Source organism: Trichomycterus rosablanca, chromosome 3 (genome assembly GCF_030014385.1).
Source record: "Trichomycterus rosablanca isolate fTriRos1 chromosome 3, fTriRos1.hap1, whole genome shotgun sequence".
NCBI lineage: Eukaryota > Metazoa > Chordata > Actinopteri > Siluriformes > Trichomycteridae > Trichomycterus > Trichomycterus rosablanca.
Window position 1 is genome coordinate 25,452,221 of NC_085990.1, and position 20,099 is coordinate 25,472,319.

The 20,099-nt window shown below is 39.6% G+C and overlaps 1 protein-coding gene across 1 annotated transcript in view; it reads right to left on the reverse strand.

The window, feature by feature from the left end:
• The window catches only part of arhgap29a (Rho GTPase activating protein 29a), an 82,773-nt gene that overhangs the window by 29,758 nt on the left and 32,916 nt on the right, over positions 1-20,099 (reverse strand). Inside the window, exon 2 of the mRNA XM_062992009.1 lies at positions 10,629-10,772. Coding sequence (XP_062848079.1) covers positions 10,629-10,772 — 144 coding nt within the window. The remainder of the gene's footprint in view (positions 1-10,628; positions 10,773-20,099) is intronic.

Sequence of the window (20,099 nt, forward strand, 5' to 3'; positions counted from 1 at the left end):
CTTATCCAATTAGGGTCGTGGGGGGGTGCCGGAGCCTTTCCCAGCCTATCAATGGGCGCAAGGCACACAGTAACACCCTGGATGGGGCACCAGTCCATCGCAGGGCAGACACACATATACACACACACACACACAAATTCACCTATAGGGCAATTCAGTGTCTCCAATCAACCTGACTGCATGTTTTTGGACTGTGGGAGGAAACCACGGAGGAAACCCACACAGACACGGGGAGAACATGCAAACTCCACACAGAAAGGACCCGGACCACCCCACCTGAGGATCAAACCCAGGAACTTCTTGCTGTGAAGCGACAGTGCTACCCACCGAGCCACCTTGCCGCCCTCGGTGTTACAACCAGATACTGATAAATCAATAAAATATAAATAAAATAACTGCAATTGCTGTACACAGAAGGTACCATGTCAGATGGGTTTTACAACCACAGTCCGATATTTTAATCAACAAACACACAACTCTGGTATTTACTTGATGATAAAGTTGTATCATTTCAGCTTTTCAGTCATCTGCTAGCAGGCAAGGATACTTAAACGTCAGAAGATATAGATTTAGTGTGGAGCAGACTAATCAGGCTTAAGGTATTCTCAAAAACCTGTAATATACGATTTTTTTTGCAGTGTGACAATGGGAATTAAGATTAAGATGCATCCACATCAGATTTGACTTTAGGCAGATTAAGCAAGACATGATAATATTAAGTCTTACGAAATGAAAATGTTCTACTCAAACAGAACATACAGATTTCCCACTTCTAAAATTCAGTACTTTCAGCAGAAACTGACCAAACCTGAGGAACCTAATGCAAATCAAAGTGAGTTTTCCATACTGAGCACTAAATTTCCCAGTGAGCCATTAGCTAGTTAGTGATTTAGTTTTGATTTTATATATGGTTTTACAAAAAGTCTGGTTATAAACTTACATGATTAATTGGATGCATTGTGTTCTCTTAAACTATGGTCAAACTTTTCAGATTTCCAGTCATCACCAGTACTGGAAGAAGCAAAGTAGGAACAGATTGAATTGAGCCTGACTTTATTAGAAACCCAAAACTCATGATAACCTTTAGGTTTATGGCTCTGGGAATAAATTTTACTTCAACTCCATTGTAACTGACCCCAACCCAACATTTATCTTTCAAACTTCTCCAAACACATCCTACCCAATTGTTTTATCAGCTGTAATACTGAAACTGCTCAGTACAGAAGTGATGAGGGTTTTACCACAGAATACTTAAGCCAATTCTTCTGCCAATCTTTGTCAGCTGAAAAAACTCCAATGACCAAGACCGGAAGTGCAGACTTCCTACGTCTGAAAGCCAATCCTTTCACCAAAGTGCAGGAGATGGCATGTGTTTTCTAGTGAGAGCCCAAAATAAGCAAGTGAAGGAAAATACATGTGCAAAACAAAATAGGGGGAAATTCCCTCCGTGGCTCAAGTTCAAGACAACATTGGCAGGTGATTTCCCCAGACAGAAGATGATGAGTCAAGACAGGACATGGAGACAGTTCGGTTACTAAGCTCAGCTCCTTTGAAGAACCTCTAGTAAGCTTTCTCCTTGTATTCTAATTTATAAATTCTGGCAAAGCAAAAATAACTCTATGTTAAAAACTTTATGTTTTTATAACTGTACACAGAGAGTTCTGGTTCTATTTTTAACAATATATAAGTTTCTGAACTTCAGGTCCCAAGATCGTCTGTACAAACAATTGTCTGCAATATCAGCACCTTAAACCATGACTAAAGTGAGATGCTGACCACATTGACAAACAAAAATCCTTCCAGAGGTTTAGCCAGATGTAATTATAATATAATATACTTATGTTTTATGTATGTTGTTTAATTATGTTTAAAGGAGAAAAGGTGAGAAAGTCAAACCAACAACACTATCTACTATCAAGTAAGGTGTGTACATTTTGTGAAATGCAACAAAATGAAGAATTTATGCTAGAATTTTAATTCTCTTGTTTACATTTATTAACTGATGAATTTCTTTGCATTTAGTTAACATAAACACATTTAGAATTTGCTGCTATATGCTGAAACACTGTGTTTCATTACCTTTCCTATTAATGTTCCTCGTCAATGGTTTGGGAACTATGGACATTAACTGTTGCAGTTTTGCTAGTGGAATCTTTTGCCCATTCATGCTTGATAATGACTTCAGTTGCTCAACAGTCCATGGTCGCCACTATCTAAAACTCTTTTCCATGATGCGCCATATATTTTCAGTAATAAAAAAACAGAGCTGGAACTCAGGCAAGCCAGTTAAGCACATGCACTCTGTGTCTATATAGCAAATTAGTTGTAGTGTCTACAGAATGCAGTGTCTGCAGATGCAAGTGTCTATCTAAAATCCCAATATACACACACCTCTGCATCACTGGTCCCTTAACACATGCAAGTCACCCATGCTGTGGGCATTGATGCATCCCCATTTTATCACAGATGTTGACTCGCTGATAACAGTCTTTTTCCACATCTGACCACAGCACATGTTTTCTTCTGTCTTTCAGTCCATATCAAATGAGGTCTGGCACAGAGAACACAGCATCATTTTTGCATATATAATTTTGTAATGCAGTGGTGGACTGTGACAACAGGCTTTCCAAAGTACTCCCGAGCCCATGTTGCAACATTTATTAAAGTAGCATATCAGTTTTTTTTATATAATGCCATCTTATATGAAAAAACTGTAGTTTCTGGTCTTGCCCTACGTGGACTGAGATTTCTCTGTTTTCCATAAATACAATATTATCTATGGTAGATGGTAGGGATGTAACGATGCACCACAAGACAGTTAAAAATCGGTGCACATGTGCCACGATTTGAATCGGTTATTCATTTAAGATGAATCAATATTCACTTTAAACAGCAGAGGGCACTGGCGCTATTCACCTCGCTTGGTTGACGTCACTACAGGAATTTGTTTTAAAATTTCATTTCAGTTTTTTTACACAATAAGCATTATTTGGCATAGTTTGTACCTACCTCATAAATAAAAGGACATTTATTATTTAGATAAAAAAAAGATAAGCACAAATACAGTATTTTATTTTATTTTTTTAAACAGAAATAATAATTTGTTATAATTTGTCTTCAATTTCATTTTGTTAAAAAAAATCGGGAACAAATCATATCCTGAACCTAGTATCGTGAATCGTATCACATTGTGGGTAGAGTGTATCATTACATCCCAAGTAGATGGTAAAAGACCTAAATTGTTTGCAATAGTGTATAGAAACATTTCTTTTTGAACTGATTGGCAATTCTCTCATGAGGTCTTACTGGCGCAAAGTGGTGAGCCACAACAAATTTTTACTTAAGTGGGTCCTTCTTTTATACCCAATCATGATATCATCACCTGTTACCAATTCACCTGCTTAATGTGGAATGTTTTAAAATAAGGGCAAACATTATAAAATTGTCACTTTTATTTAGCCCTCTTGTAGCTGTTTTGAGTGTGATTCAGGCATTAAATTCTACTTCTCCTACAATGATGTTAATCATTAAAACAAGGCCGTTCTTTTCTTTGTACTTATGTCAGTTTAATAAAGATTAACCGGAATTAACTATTCATAGATTCTTCTTTTTGTCTGACTTTATGAAATGTCCCAATTTTTCTGAAAATGAGGCTTGTACAATAACCCAAAACAAACACTAAAATTGGTTATTAAATCCTGCCTTCAACTATATAAAAAGCCTGACAGTAGCTGAATCAAGAGAGGCCTATTGGAGAAGTCTAAAATCCAATTATTACCATGTGCTCCCAAAAGTTCAGTTCAAGATACCTTCATACCTTTTTTAAAAAAAGACAATAAAAATTTATTAATCTTGAATGCTTAGGTTTCTGTATTAACTGGCACACAGGCAGTGATGGTGGTGCCGACTTTGTGTTGGCTGTCAGTTAGAGTGGTGATTTACTAAAACTAAACATGATTTGATTTAGATTTTAAGATTAGAGTAACAGAACATGGTCACTCCAGCCCTCTGGTGGCCAAAACTTGAAATAAGTGTGTGTGTGTGTGTGTGTGTGTGTGTGTGTGTACGTACTACCTGCTTGTGCTCAGTACGTGTGTGTGTGTGCATGTATACTGTATATGTATACACTTCTTGCTGGTGTTCAGCTTTCATGCTTATGCTTTGTGCTATCGGTCACTAAGCCCTTTAGTGCTACCTAATTTACTGGTGTAGTTCATTTCCTTTTTAGCTCCCACTTTATCCTGGTCAGTCTTGGTGGGTCCAGTTCCACCAGAAAACACTGGGCATGACTGTTGTGTGAACAGCATGTGGTTTTGCATTGTCTTGTTGAAAAACACATGGATGTTTTTAGAAAAATGATGTCTTGAAGGCAGCATATGTTGCTCCAAAATCTCAATGGGCTTTTCTCTGGTTCAAAGAATATCTGTCTAACCACAATACATGTTTCCACTGTGTGATGGTCCATCCCAGATGCTTGTGAGCCCAGAGAAGTCGACACCGCTTCTGTACTTGCTTAAAATAAGACTTCTTTTTGGACAGCAATCTCTTGCCCATGTGATTACATTAGCTATTGATAAATGACGGCTCTTGATGCAGTGGCGTCTGAGGGATTGGAGAGCACGGGTGCTCAGCTAAGGCTTGTGCCCTTGTTTTTTACTCACTTTTCTCCAATTCCTCCAGAATTGTTAGTGTCATTGTGTTATGTACCCTAGAAGGGGAACATGCAAATCCCTTCCAATCTTCTATTGAGAAACATTGTTTTTAAATATTTCAATCATTTTTACATGCATTTGTTGATAAATGGCACATTCTCTGCTCATCTTTGCTCATCAAAGACTCAGCCTTTTGTGGATACTGCTTTTGTACCAAACCATATTACGATCACCTGGTGACATGACCTGTCTAAAATCACATGATTATTTAGTTTTTTACTTTATTACTATCCTGCATTGCCCCAATGTGTTGGGAGGCCTGAAATGCAGGAATGGATGTTTATTAACAAATGAAATGAAATTGAGCAGACAAAACATGAAATATCTTGGGTTCATACTGTCTGCAATTAAAAAAAGTCAAAGAATTGCATTTTACATACTGTCCTAACGTTTTCTGACTTTGTAGTTGTAAATGAATGTTCAGGTAAATATAAAAAAAATGCTGAGCTTTTTTATTGTCCCTACAATGCATTACATACATTTCCCAGACTTTCTTGCTTTGCTTTGTGTATCCTTCACAAGATGGAAGAGCTATGAGAAGTACACGATGAAGTGCAAACAAAGTTCTGTTATACAAAGCTTTCTCTAAATCAGTGGTTCTCAAACTGTGGTACGCGTACCACTGGTGGTACGTGAAGCAGCATGAAGTGGTAGGCTACGCCAGATAATTTCGGAAAAGTAACTACATGCACCGAAAAAAATAAATAATTTAATAATTATAAATACAAAAACATGAAACAAAATGTGTAAATTACTAATAAAATCTGTTTCAAAGTAGTTATAATTCTGTTTTAATAAAATCAGTTTAACTGTATTAAAACGAATGTTTTTAAAAATATTCGGGGCTACGCAGACACCGTACTTTATTACGTCTATACTTCACGTTCGCGGTTTTCATCTCGAAATTCCCAAAACGTGATCAGTAAAGTGATCAGTAGCTCTCTCACTTTTATCAGAGCAGATCTGCGTCTGAATCTCACTGATCCAGTGTTGCCAACTCCTCAGTAAGGAAAGTAGCTATTGGCTGTCCTAAAAGTCGCTAGAAGTCGCTAAATGACGTAATCGCCTAATTTGCATAAGGTCCATTTGCGTGTAATTGACGCTGTGGAAGAGAGGAATAACATCGTGGGAGAGACAAAGTGGGTAAAAAACCACCCTAAATATGTTTAGAACGACAAATGAACGTTCTTCTGTTTTTGTTTTTTAAGACAACACTGAGCTACTCTGGGCAGGGTTGCCAGATTGCGACAGTAATCTTCAGCCAAAATGCATGTAAAAACACAGGATAAGCAGATGGTGTTTAGCATTTCACAAATAATAAACCAGTTAAACCATCATGATGTACAAATTAATATCTTAAAATGTACAGATCAGTAAATATACATTATAACGGACAAATTATTTTTGCTTGCATGTCTTTGAAGTAGCCTACCAAGTGTGTAAAATGCATTATTGATGATAGGACACACAAACCTTTGCAAGTAAATAAAAATAAACTTGCAAGCAATGAAAGTTTAACCTCTCGTACATATGAGACTTGCTTACCTTCATATTCAACTCAAATCACTTGTCTAACATGAATCAGTGTATTGATGGGCATGGCAACAGTGTCTTGGACTGGAAAGAATAACCTGTCAATCACAGTTTTGACAACAGGTTGGATGTGGTGGGAGAAGGTAGACATATTTATATTACACCTGCTTTAGAAAGCAATAGTTTTTTTATTTACATTTGAAGCCGCCAAAATGCTACAAACCAGCCCAAAATTTGTCCACCTGCCAAAGTGTGTTTTTCCCTGCCAATTTCCAACAAAATCCTCTCATTTTGGTGGAAAAACGCCCAATCTGGCAACCCTGACTGTGCCGCTGACCGCTTGTGAGTGCAGAACAATATGTGTGTTTTCACGTTCGAGTCTCCAAAAGTCTCCAATAACACCAGAAAAAGTCGCTAGATTTGTCGCTAGTCGCTTTTTTGAAAAAAAGTCGCTAGAGGGGTCTAAAAAGTCGCTAAATATAGCCGCTAAAAAAAGTCGCTAAGTTGGCAACACTGCACTGATCTCCTTCCTGACATCACCAGGCTGCTCCGCTAAACAGGCGCAGATATACTAGTGATGGGTCGTTCTATTAAACGGATCTTTGAAATGAACGAAAGGAACCGAGTCTTTTATTTTTGCGCAGTTCATATAGACTGTAATCCATCCATTCAGCTTTACATCAGTAGAGGGAATTAATCGTAAGTCGTAATAAGAGCTGTTTATTGCCGATATTCAAATCCGAAACACTTTCAGTATCGCTGAAAGAGCAAGCGAGACACACACACGCACAGAGAGAGAGAGAGAGAGAGAGAGAGAGGTGGTAGTATAATGACAAATAATTGAGAAATAAACTATAAACTTGTTTAATTGTGTTAAGTCTGGTTCTTTCATGGTGCGTATGTTTTAAAGCAGAAACAAACACAGTCACATCTCAGTACAAGAGAGGATTATTCTAAAAACTTAATGTAATGAAACCACAGTACGTCTCTGTAGTTTTTTTTTCTTTTGAAATAAATCTTTTTTTCTCGTTTAAGTGTTTATAATTAGGCCTACATTTAGGGTAAGGTAGCAAAATCTGATGTTAATATCGAGGGTGTCCTATAGTTTACCTAGTAGCGCCTCCTGAAGAACGAAGAGCCATTCTTTTAAAACCCTTCTGTCGTGTTCGGGTCAAATCTGACCGATTTACAACTTAAAACACTCATAAATATTGTGTTTTACATCTGATTGCCTCAAGGCCTCATGATATCCTCCACAATATGCACTTGAACATATAAAAGTGATGATCACCTCTTTCATTGAATTTTGAGTGTTTTAGTCAGCCTTGTGACACCTGTGGTGTTCCCGGTCAAAAGTGACCGCCATAGGAAATGAATGGGTATCCAGACTATATTTATCCATCAGACAGAAAACATCCCCATACACACCACCCAAACTCACTCACCCACCCACCCACCCACTCACCCACCCACCCACCCACTCACCCACTCACCCACCCACTCACTCACTCACTCACTCACACACACATTTCAGACTGAACAATGTCTTTTGCGTGTACACATCTCTTTCCCGCGCTTATGTGCCGATCCTCCCACGTGAACCAACTTCCGGATGAAACAATGTATCATATCTTGACCAGACTAAACAGGTGTCTGTTATGTGAACCCATCTCTTTCCCGCGCTTATGTGCCCATCCCCCACGTGAACCACACGTTAACCACACCTTCCAGACTAATCAATGTATCATCTTCACACAGACCCCATATATATAGATTGATGTTTGCCTTGCACTCATTTTACTCTGAGCACAATGAGTAGGCGACTGACCAAGCGGTTATCTGTGGAAGAGGTGCTGGTCCAGGTTTTTGGACATGATGAAGAGGGCACTGAAATTGAACCAGAGATAGAGGAGGATGTCTCGGAAGTGGAAGACAACACAGATTTAGATCCAAACTTTGAGGAGACTGACCAGTCAGATGGAGAGGGAGAGGCACCTGAAGAACAGGCACCTGAGGAGAGATTCCAGTCCAAGAGTGGACACTTGCTCTGGTCTTCATCCCCCCAGGACAGAGGAAGTAGAGCGAGAGTGGAAAACATCATAAAGATGACTCCAGGGCCAACACGGTATGCGACATCTCGTGTGGATGACATCAAGTCCAGCTTCCAACTCTTTTTACCAGAGTCCATTGAGGGAATTATACTGGAGATGACAAACCTGGAGGGGAAGCGTGTGTTTGGGGACACCTGGAGAGAAATCGACCTGGTAGACCTCCAAGCCTACTTCGGTCTGTTGATTTTAGCAGGAGTATATCGCTCAAACAATGAGGCTACAAAAAGTCTGTGGGATGCAGAGTCTGGCAGGCCTATATTCCGGGCAACTATGTCCTTACAACAGTTTCATGTCCTTTCAAGAATTATTCGATTTGATAACAGAGATACACGACCCGTCCGCTGGCGAAATGACAAACTGGCTGCCATCAGGAAAATTTGGGACAGGTGGGTGGAGCGCCTACCACTTATGTACAATCCAGGCCCTGAGGTGACGGTTGATGAGCGCCTGGTTCCTTTCAGAGGTCGCTGTTCCTTCAAGGTGTACATTCCAAGCAAACCAGGGAAATATGGAATAAAGATCTGGGCAGCATGTGACGCCAGGAGCAGCTATGCCTGGAATATGCAGGTATACATGTGGAAAACCAGTACTGGAAGGGCCGAAAAAAACCAGGGTATGCGTGTTGTGCTGGACATGACAACCGGTCTCCAAGGGCATAATATCACATGTGAAAACTTCTTCACATCATATGCTCTTGGTCAGGAGCTGCTAAAAAGAAAGCTCACCATGGTAGGGACAGTGAGGAAGAACAAGCCTGAACTTCCCCCTGCACTGGTATCGACCAGAGGAAGAGAGGCACTCTCATCAAAATTTGCTTTCACTGACACACACACTCTTGTGTCATATGTTCCCAAGAAGAATAGAAATGTCATCCTGATGAGCACGCTACACAAAAACACCGCTGTCAGCACCACAGAGAACAGGAAGCCCCTTATGATCCAGGACTACAACAAGAACAAAGGAGGTGTTGACTGCCTTGATAAGGTAATGTGAAGTTTCATCCATCATGCATTTTATTTTATTTTTATTTATGTGAATCATAGCATTTTGTGTACGACAGATTCAATATTGTTCCCAATCTCTTATTTATTGTTCCTTTTATTGCAGCTTACTGGTACGTACACCTGCAAGCGAATGACAGCCCGCTGGCCTGTGGCACTGTTCCACAACATCCTTGATGTGTCTGCTTACAACACATATGTGGTGTGGACAGCCATCGACCCAACCTGGAATCAGGGGAAGAATTTCAAGAGGAGACTTTTCCTAGCAGAGCTGGGAAAAGCCTTGGTGACTCCTCTTATTCAACGGCGTCAGCACATTCCCCGCACACCAGCCTCTGCCAGTCTGGTTGGGAGTGTGCAAGCCCCAGCCCCAGCCGCTGCCCTGGCTGCTCTCCCCCAACAAGGACATGGGCAGAAAAGGAAGCGCTGTGAGCTCTGTGCCCCTAGAGACAACAAAACAAGCCTGAGATGCTGCAAATGTGATGCCTATGTTTGCAAGGCCCACTCTGACCTGAGTGTCACATGCCACACATGTGCATGAATTCGCATGCACACACACACACACACACACGACTTCATGTACATTACATGTTCATTTTGTATTTTCACTGCAGTTATTTTATGTCTAATTCTATAAATTCATGTTAAACACTACTTTGAGACATTGATCACAGCTAAAGAATGTTGAATAAAAATTTGGTGGTGAAAAATGGTTTTTGTGCTAATTTAAGAGCAGTTAAAACAGACCGGTCAATTTTGACCGGGAACACTAAAGTAAGGGGCGGGAGGTGAACATGACAGAAGGGTTAAACGGCTCTTTAAAAAGAACCGAGCCAAAAGATCCTTCTCCCTTCAAGAAGGCATAATTCCCATCACTAATATACATACACACACACACACACCCCTAATAAATGTGTGGCATATGTGGTTCTGTGATGAAAAACATAAGTGGTACTTGGAAGTTTTGGTTTGATAATGGGTGGTACTTGGTCTAAAAAGTTTGAGAACCACTGGTCTAAATCATTTACTAATACATTACCGAAGGACATTTAGATTCCTGGCAGTTTTCTTTTGCTTTAACATTACAGTGGAGCAAAAAATGAGAACTGGAAAAAGGTTAAGTACTCTTTTTTCCAGTTAAATACAGCTTTTACACACACAGGTACACACACACAGTGATGTGGGGCATTAACAATCTGTAGATGAGTTGAATGACATTTTACAGTGTGAGAACGATGAAAGTGAAATAGAAGGTCTGAAAAGTAACTGACCTTTGACTTTGGCGATGAGCGTGCCTGCCGCAGAAAGGATGTCCACTGAGTTTAGTGCCGGGTGTTTACCAATCACATATTTTAACACCCGAAGAAGTTCTCCCAGACGCTCATGTACCACCTGGTGAAGACAGTCCTGATGCTCTGTAATACACACAAACACACACACAGTGAGTAACCCCTTTCTGGAAATAATATGATTTAGCATTAGTAAGATAAATAATGGAGGGTTCACTTACTTTATGACACTAAGCCAACAACATAAACTTCTGTGACACACACACACACACCAATTATTCATTCATACACATATTGTGGCATTCTTCCCTAATCCACAGAATGCAGCCATTCTATGTTTGCATACACAATTCCACAAAAGTTGGGACAATAGAAGAAATATCTATTTTTTCATGCTGTTTTAACTAATGTATTATTGTATTGTTTTACTTTATTGTTTTAAATACACACTAAAAATAGGAACTGAGGCAAATAAAGACCAGAATTTGTGTGTTGTAAAATGTTGAATTAAATGTATCAAAGTTTGCCACTTAGCAAAGACAAAAAACTGAGTCAAGGACAACATTTTACATCACATGAATGCAAAGAATTTTTTAAGTTTGTACATTCCATTTGAAACTGACACGCTCTATGTCAGGCATTTTACAAACCCTATTTCAGGAAAAGTTGGGACGTTTAATACAAAAAGAAAATTTGGGATTTGTTAATCATGGATCTTTATTTACAATCACAATTGTTTTTACAATACTTTCATTGTATTTTATAAATATGACCACATTTAGAATTTGATTCCTGCAAAAAGCTGGGAAAGAGGCAAAATAAAAGTCACAAGGTAAAAGAATAAGAGTGAAAAGGTGAGGGAATCATGATTGGGTATATAAGGAGGATCCACCAATGGCTCAGAATGTGTAAGCAATAATGGGTCGTGGCTGACCGCTGTGTACCAAACTTTATGAAAGCTTTTCTTGCCGGTGGCGCAGTGGTAAAATACGCTAGAGCACCAGAGCTCTGCCATCCGGCTGGGCTGGGCGGCTATATGAACCATGTTTGGCTGTTGTTCATCCAGGGAGGGAGCCGGATAGGGACTCCTCATAACTAATGCAATTATGACCTCTGTGGGCTGATTGATGGCGTCTGCACAGAGTAGAGGAATAATGCTGATCAGGGTGTGGCTCTCTGTGCACAAGGCTGATCTGCATATGAACTCGCCTCGTGCAGGTGAAAAAATGCAGTCACAAAAGAAGAGGCAAAGAAGCTACCGACCACGTTTCGGAGGGAGCGTGTGTCAGTCTCGCTCTCCTCAATCAGGGCTGGGGGGTCAGCTCCAGTAGAGAGGAAGCATAATGCAATTGGGTAAAAATTAGATGCGCTAAAAAAAAAGACGAGCTAGAAAAAGGGAGAAAATGCATTAAAAAAGAATTTCTCAACACAAAACTGCAAATAATTATGGTCTTTTACAATCTACTGTACATAATGAATGTGCATGACCAGTCAGCACTGCATAAGAAACTGTCATGCTACTGATAAATACATCGCATAAGCTTGGGAGTACTTAAGAAAACCACTATCACTTAACACAGTCCACCGTCCACAAATCAAAATCAGGTCTATAAAGAAACACTGTTGAGTTCTTTGGCCAAAGCTTATTTTAGATCAACCAAAAGACACTGGAAATGTTTGCTGTGGTTAGATGGGATCATGTTTCAGCTTGTTTAAAGGAAAAATGGATGTTCTCAAAAAAGGATCCAGACTGTTATCAGCAAAAGGTGAAGAGGCCAACCTCTGTCATGGTACAAGGGTGCATCAGTATTCACAGTGGAATGGACGCAGAGGAGTATATTGGGATTTTAGAGAGACCTGCTGCTATCAAGGCAACATATTTTCCATAGAAGTCCATAGTTATTTCAGCAAGACAATGTCAGGCCTTGTGCAACAGTCTGGCTGCATAGACAGTGAGTTTGCTTGATTGGCCTGTTTGCAGTCCAGATCTGTCTCCTATTAAAATGTACAGTTGATGATAAAGAGGAGAATCAGACAACAGTGGTCACACACTGTTGAGCATCTTAATTCTTGTTTTAAGCAAGAATGGAGAAAAGTTCCATTTGCAAAACTGCAACAATTGGTGTCTTTACTTTCCAAACCATTAATGACACAGGTGGTGGAACACAGTGCTAAACACACTGTCCCAACTTTTTGAGTGCAGGGCATCAAGTTCTAAATGTATTTCAATTTACAAAATACAGTAAAGATGATTATTAAAAACATTGTAAATCTTTTCCATCTACTTGTGTCAGTTAAATAAACAGAAAATCTTCTTTTTATTGCATTTTACAATAATTTCTTAATTTTTGTGCAAATGGAGATTGTACATAAATCTCATCCAAATTCATGCAAGTGTAGAAGATTAAAAGCAGAAGAAAAGAATAACATAAAAATGGTACAATTTACATCCTACACTGAAGACAACAAAGCTTATTCTAGTGTATTGTTTACTATTAGATTATCTTTCTCTCTCTCTCTCTCTCTCTCTCTCTCTCTCTGTCTCTATCTCACACACACACACACAAACACACACACACAGGTAATAAAATCATAATTTAACAAGTCTATTTGCCTTATGCACCAGCAGGGGGCACACATTACAATATCATAAACACCTGCCATGAAAGCGGACTGGAGGCTCATTAAATGTTATTTCGCTGCGGCCAGAAGAGACCTTTTTATACCAACTTCATTGCCACGAGCAAACTGCCATGGGTGCAAGCTGCCTCCAATAGGGTTGTGGGGGCATTCATGTCAGGCGACTGCTGGTAGGGCTGCGTCTCAAAGATCTGCGATGGTATCCTGTCCAGGGTGTGTTACTGCAGTAATTCTGTGTTACTACCCAGTGATTCTGAGGAAACTAGACCCACTGCCACCATGACCCGGATAAAGCGGTGGTAAAGAATAAAAATAAAATTAAAAAAATTAGGGCTAGTAATGAGGAAAAAAACTACATTAATATGTGATTTTAAACAGGTAATGTCAACAGGTGATTGTAATCTTGATTTTGTACAGAAGCAGTATCCACGAAAGGCTGAGTCTCCAGAGAATGGGCAGAGGATCTCCAGTTCATCATTAAATGCATGAGAAAATAATTAAAATGTTTAAAAAAAGAATTTGTAAAGATTTTTATAGGGTTCTACATGGGTTTTGAGTGTAAACATGGAAGGTTATCCATGTTGAGATCTTCCATCAGCTATTAAAGCAATGTTTTGTCCTGACTGCAGTCACTGAATTACCTTTCCTGTACTAAAGAGGAACAGAGGATCTAAACATCACTGACCAACAGCCACACGTTCAACACAATTAAAAGAATGAATCTGGAATTCCTTCTTTAATTTTTAAATGCATTCATAGATTAATGCTTCTTTCTAAATTTCACCCACTCTGGTGGTTCCAGAGCCAAAGCAACCCTAACCATGATTAATGATAGATAAATGAATGAATAAAACACTACCGATTTTGAACAATTTGTAAAATTAAGACTGTGATTTATTAATTTTCTTGAACCTTCATTTAGAAGCCAAAAATACAAATAATTGACAATGTTTCGGCTGACCGACTTAATTGTATTTTGTGAATATAACACATTTTGAATAAGACAAAATAAGAGTATATACACCGATCAGGCATAACATTATGACCATCTTCCTAATATTGTGTTGGTCCCCCTTTGCTATCAGAACCAGCATTAACTTCTTCAGCAATTTGAGCTACAGTAGCTTGTCTGTTGGATCGATCCACACGGGCCAGCCTTCGCTCCCTACATGCATCAATGAGCCTTGGCCGCCCAAGACCCTGTCGCCGGTTTACCACTGTTCTCTCGTCGGACCACTTTTGATAGATACTGACCACTACAGTTTTGGAGATGCTCCGACCCAGTCGTCTAGCCATCACAATTTGGCCCTTGTCAAACTCGCTCAAATCCTTACGCTTGCCCATTTTTCCTGCTTCTAACACATCAATAAAATGTATGAGGATAAAATGTTCACTTGCTGCCTAATATATCCCATTTATATATATGTAGGGAATCCAGAGAAATCTCAGTTTGTGTGTGGCACCTACTCTACCAGCTGTACCGACTTGTTAGTGTTAGATCCTATTAAATGCTGTTGTGACATTAGTGGTGAAATCCAGCATTGTTCTAGAATTTTACTGTTATTGTTAAAATGCTATTGCAACATCATCAACGGGGACCAATCCAGCCTGGTTTGATTAAGCTCACAACCAAGCACACACACAAGAATATAACCTTGGTTTTAGACAACTGTAATTAGCATGACTGCTCTGCAGCTCACAACGAAGAGCAGTGTATTGTTGTTTTACAACAAAACAAAAACAAAAGCACAAAACACATTTTTCCCCATAAGTCACAGGGCCCATACTGTCTAAGTGGTGGTGGTGGGGTATTTGTGGTAAACCCTGTTAAAGCAGGCGGGAGCTTTCAGCAGCTTCAGAAAGAAGAAGCATGAGCTTTTGTTCCTGCAGTTCTTTTGCAAATGGGGGCTGCATTCTTGGGGGCCCTGTGGAATCACACATTTATGGCACAATAAATCTGAATGAGAAGGAAAGAAATAGCGAGAAAATTTGTCTTTGATTGGCGGTGATCTACAGGACTATTACTCCTACTAGTAGTTTTCTTCAAAGCACCTGGAAACATGTGATTGCTTTCTAATGGGCTTGATGTTGGTCTGAATAATGTTTCACCAACCAGAATTTTACCCCTTTTTATGGGAAGTGTGTTGGCTAATCCTTTATAAAGTTTGCTAAGTGTACCCCCACCAATTACAAGGTTCTCACTTAACCCTACCACACATCCCTTTAAAAAGGGCCAATGCCATTTGGAGTGTGAGCTTGTGTGGCGCAATAGTGAGTTCCAAGGGTTTAAATCCAAGGCTGGGTTGACAAAAGTAGAAAATGCATGACGTTATGTGAAACTAGTCAATGGGGGGCACATATCAGTGTGCACTTAGTGCCGGTTCCAAGCCTGGATAAATAGGGGGGTTGTGTCAGGAAGGGCTTCCTGCATAAAAATTGCACCAAATCAAATATGCAGATGAATGATCAACTGTGGCGATCAAAATTTCATTTTGATTATTGCTGCTTGAAGCATGTGGCCAGCTTTTATTTCTGCTAGTCTCGATTTCTTTTTCAAAATAAAAGAAATACCTTCTGGGAAAGTGGGTGGTAATGTGTGTGCAGAGTTCAGGTTCAATGTGTGTAAACAGAGTAAAGTGGTAGGGTTCATGCAGATGTTTCCAGAGTCTTATTGGGGGTGGAACACCACCTTTTTCTCCATTGCACCACGAATTAGGAGTGGCTACAGCTATAGCCTCAGCTGAAGTCACATTATTCCCCCGTGCCCATATAAAGAGTGCTAATTTGACTGCACATATTACACTAAGGGTGTGTTCGAAAACCTAGTGAGCTCTCTACATAGTCAGCATTTTACTTCATCCTACGCCCGCTCCCGAAAAGGACGCTGTTAGAATTCCTAAATGTCTTAAAATGCTATCTACTAAGTCACCTTAAATGTGAACGGAGCCAATCCCAGCATTCAGTGCGGCACAACTTAAAAATATGGCGGACGGTGCAGAGAAATGAACAAACAAGTTATTTTCAAACATAAATAAATTATAATAGATTTTTAATTTGTATAAACTTGCACAAGTGTATTTATTTGCAAGTTTGTGCTTGTCAGCGAATTTTACTGTTTTCGGTACATGGAGAAAGATGTCTAGACCTGACATGCTAGCATGTTGTGAATGGCATGAGGCAGTAAGACAGCAAGGCAGCTCCCTAGGTTTTTGAACACACCCTAAGTCACAAGCATTCCAGTGGCAAAGACTTCAAAGCTCTGTGTAGATCCTTTACAAGTCAGTTTTTAAGACCTTTGTAACTTCAGGTTCCAAGATCATCTGGTTAAACAATTGTCTACAAGTACAAGGAACAGTGGTCTCTTTACCAAAGTCAGACTGAAGTCTTAAATTGTTATTTTATACAAAATAAAACAGGTACCAAATCAGCAGAAATAAAAACATTTCTGGTCCAAAAATTGGCACCTTAAAGAGGACATGAAATGCTAGATAAAGTTTTAACAGATTTAAAAGACTTAACAGTCAGTTAAACTAGATAAAAAATAATAAGCTAATTAGATTTACATTTTTCAAACAAGTGTAGCACCATCTTTGTCCTACCATAGCATGTGACATCATGAGGAACATTGTCTTGGAAAACCTACATTAGTTTCCATTAGCTAACTCAAATAAGAAAAGCCAAAAGGCAGGTCTTTTTTGCATTGCCCCTGGATGCAGCAAAAATGAGCAGTTTTCATACTTTTATGAACAGTTTTACAACATTGACTAGATGCGTTTAAATGAAATAATCCTCCAGTAAGCCACTGTGTTAGGATTTGTAGAAAGCACGAGAAATATGTCTGTACGCAGTTAACCTGAACAGACTGAAAAAGTAGGCAAGCCATGGTGTCTATTTTTTGTTCTAATGTAACATAAAATATACATACCATAAACACTGTAGTTAACTTGCGTAGTGACTTAACAAAGCCAGACAAAACTTTAATTCACACCGACGCTTCAAAACATTAGCTGTACCCATTTACATACTAAACAGCAGTTGTCAGCTTACCCCACAAGGACTTTGTGCAGTGAATGTGGGATTGGATTATGGTGATAAGTGGCATGAGCATCACAAATACAATTATGATTAGACTGACTGGGAAAAAGACATCAAGAGTCACGGCGACCATAATCAGTATGTACTGAGGACTCAATAACTGATCCATGTTATGTATCTTAAAAAAACATTTTGAAATCATTTCATCTGGCCATGACTGTCTACCCTTGAGTATTTGGGTATTTCTAGATGCTTTTTCATGTAAATTAGATGCTGAGTGTGAAGTCAAGAATGTGTTTTTTTTCTCTTTTCATTCTGGGCAGTCCATTATACACACTGACAGATAGGAAATGAATGGTAGAAAAAAAGAAAGCTGAACACGAGAAGACAGTAACCTAAAAAGAGTGAGACAGATATTAAATGAGAATCAGCAAAAGAGATAAAGAAAAAAAAAGGGAGCGAGAGGCCTCTCTTTCCTGATCAGTGGGTTGTGAACTGTACTATGCCCTCACATTCCAGCTCTGCTTCATTGAAGAGGACAGAACATCTCCCACCAAGCTTCAACGGCAGCCAAGGCTCACACAAAGAGTGTGATATAAAAAGAAACAAACCCAGCAACAACAGACTCTACCTAAGTTGCATTTGAAGAGACTTTACAAAAAGATGTAAGATTGTGTACGTCTAGTTGCCATAATGTTGAACAAAATTAGCCAATCATGTGCTACTATGGAACCAAAACATAAAGTCATTGCTCTGGTTGCTCAGTAGTGACTAGACGATTGAGAGTTCAAATCATAGGACTGCCAAATAAAAGTGATTGAGAAAAGACCCAACCTTGATCCAAGGGTGCCATAAGTGGCTGCTCAGTCCCCAAGCTCCTTCCAATTGATAGTACACATGCAATACACTGATCAGCCATAACATTAAAACCACCTCCACACTCACTGTCCATTTTATCAGCTCCACTTACCAAATAGAAGCACTTTGTAGTTCTACAATTACTGACTGTAGTTTATCTGTTTCTCTGCATGCTATTTTAGTCTGCTTTCACCCTGTTCTTCAATGGTCAGTACCCCCACAGGACCACTACAGTGTAGGTATTATTTGGGTGTTGGATCATTCTCAGCACTGCAGTGACACTGACATGGTGGTGGTGTGTTAGTGTGTGTTGTGGTGGTATGAGTGGATGAGACACAGCAGCGCTGCTGGAGTTTTTAAATACCGTGTCCACTCACCGTCCACTCTCTTAGACACTCCTACCTAGTTGGTCCACTTTGTAGATCGCTCATCTATTGCAGCTGTTTGAGTTGGTCATTTTCTAGACCTTCAACAGTGATCACAGGACGCTGCCCACGGGGCACTGTTGGATGGATATTTTTGGTTGGTGGACTATTCTCAGTCCAGCAGTGACAGTGAGGTGATTAAAAACTCCATCAGCATTTCTGTGCCTTATCCACTCATACCAGCACAACACACACTAACACACCACCACCATGTCAGTGTCACTGCAGTGCTGAGAATGACCCACTACCCAAATAATACCTGCTCTGTAGTGGTCCTGGGAGAGTCCTGACCATCAAAGAACAGCATGAAAGGGGGCTTACAAAGCATGAAGAGAAACAGATGGACTACAGTCAGTAATTGTAGAACTACAAAGTGCATTCTATATGGTAAGTGGAGCTGATAAAATGGACAAGGAGTGTAGAAACAAGGAGGTGGTTTTAATGTTATGGCTGATCGGTGTATATTGCATAATTTATTTGGATAGATGTACAGCATGATGTGCTTCCAGGATGACAGCGCCCCTATTCACAGACCATGAGGGCTCACCAAATATGGCCTTCACAGTCACCAGATGTGAACCTAATTCAACATCTGAAAAAGGGTTTAACATGTGCTCTCAGGTAAGTACAAGCTCAAAAGAAACCTTATTGTTTTAAATCATGTATACAGTATTAGAGGAATGTGGACATACTTAATGACTGCACTCTGAATCAGTCGCAAAGGTTTAATCATGCACACTGTGAGAACGATTTCCAGTCATTGCTTCTGCTTTACTCTGTCAGCTCGGCCAAAATAAAACTGCAGATCTTTCTCCTCACTGACCTTGTTCATTTCTGCCACCTGTTACTATATAGTGGATTTATTAGGATTAAGACTCCTGAACTCAAGATAGTTAATCTGCAACCAATGCACTTGCTTCCACTTTTACATGAGACTTGTTACACAAAGATCCTTTCAACTTACATCTTATCGATATGACAAGCTAGATGTGTGCTAGTGGGATGAAGTGGACTTGTTACACAAAGATCCTTTCACTTTCACGTAATTGTGGACTTGTTACACAAAGATCCTTTCAACTTACATCTTATCGATATGACAAGCTAGATGTGTGCTAGTGGGATGAAGTGGACAGGCAAACCCTAGACAAGAAGGATATTAAAAGATTAGTCAATTATTGGCATCACTGTTGAGAAAGAAACTTGCTAGGCATGTTAATCAGGGCCTTTCTAGGCAGCTTTAATCCAAAACTCAGAGTGGGTGCACCAATAACTGCCTACTCTCATCTACAGAATAAAAATTATAGTCTTATTTTCCAATTCCAATTACAGGGAGTTGTAACAGGCCTGGTGGCCAACACCATAAAGTTACTTTTGGTCAGTCCTCCTGATCTCCTTTAGGGGGCAACACAGAGGGAATGACCTATATTTTTCTTCTGTGAAAGGAAGTAGTCACAGCATTTCCTGATTGAAGCTAAAGCGGTTTGCTAGTCTGTTT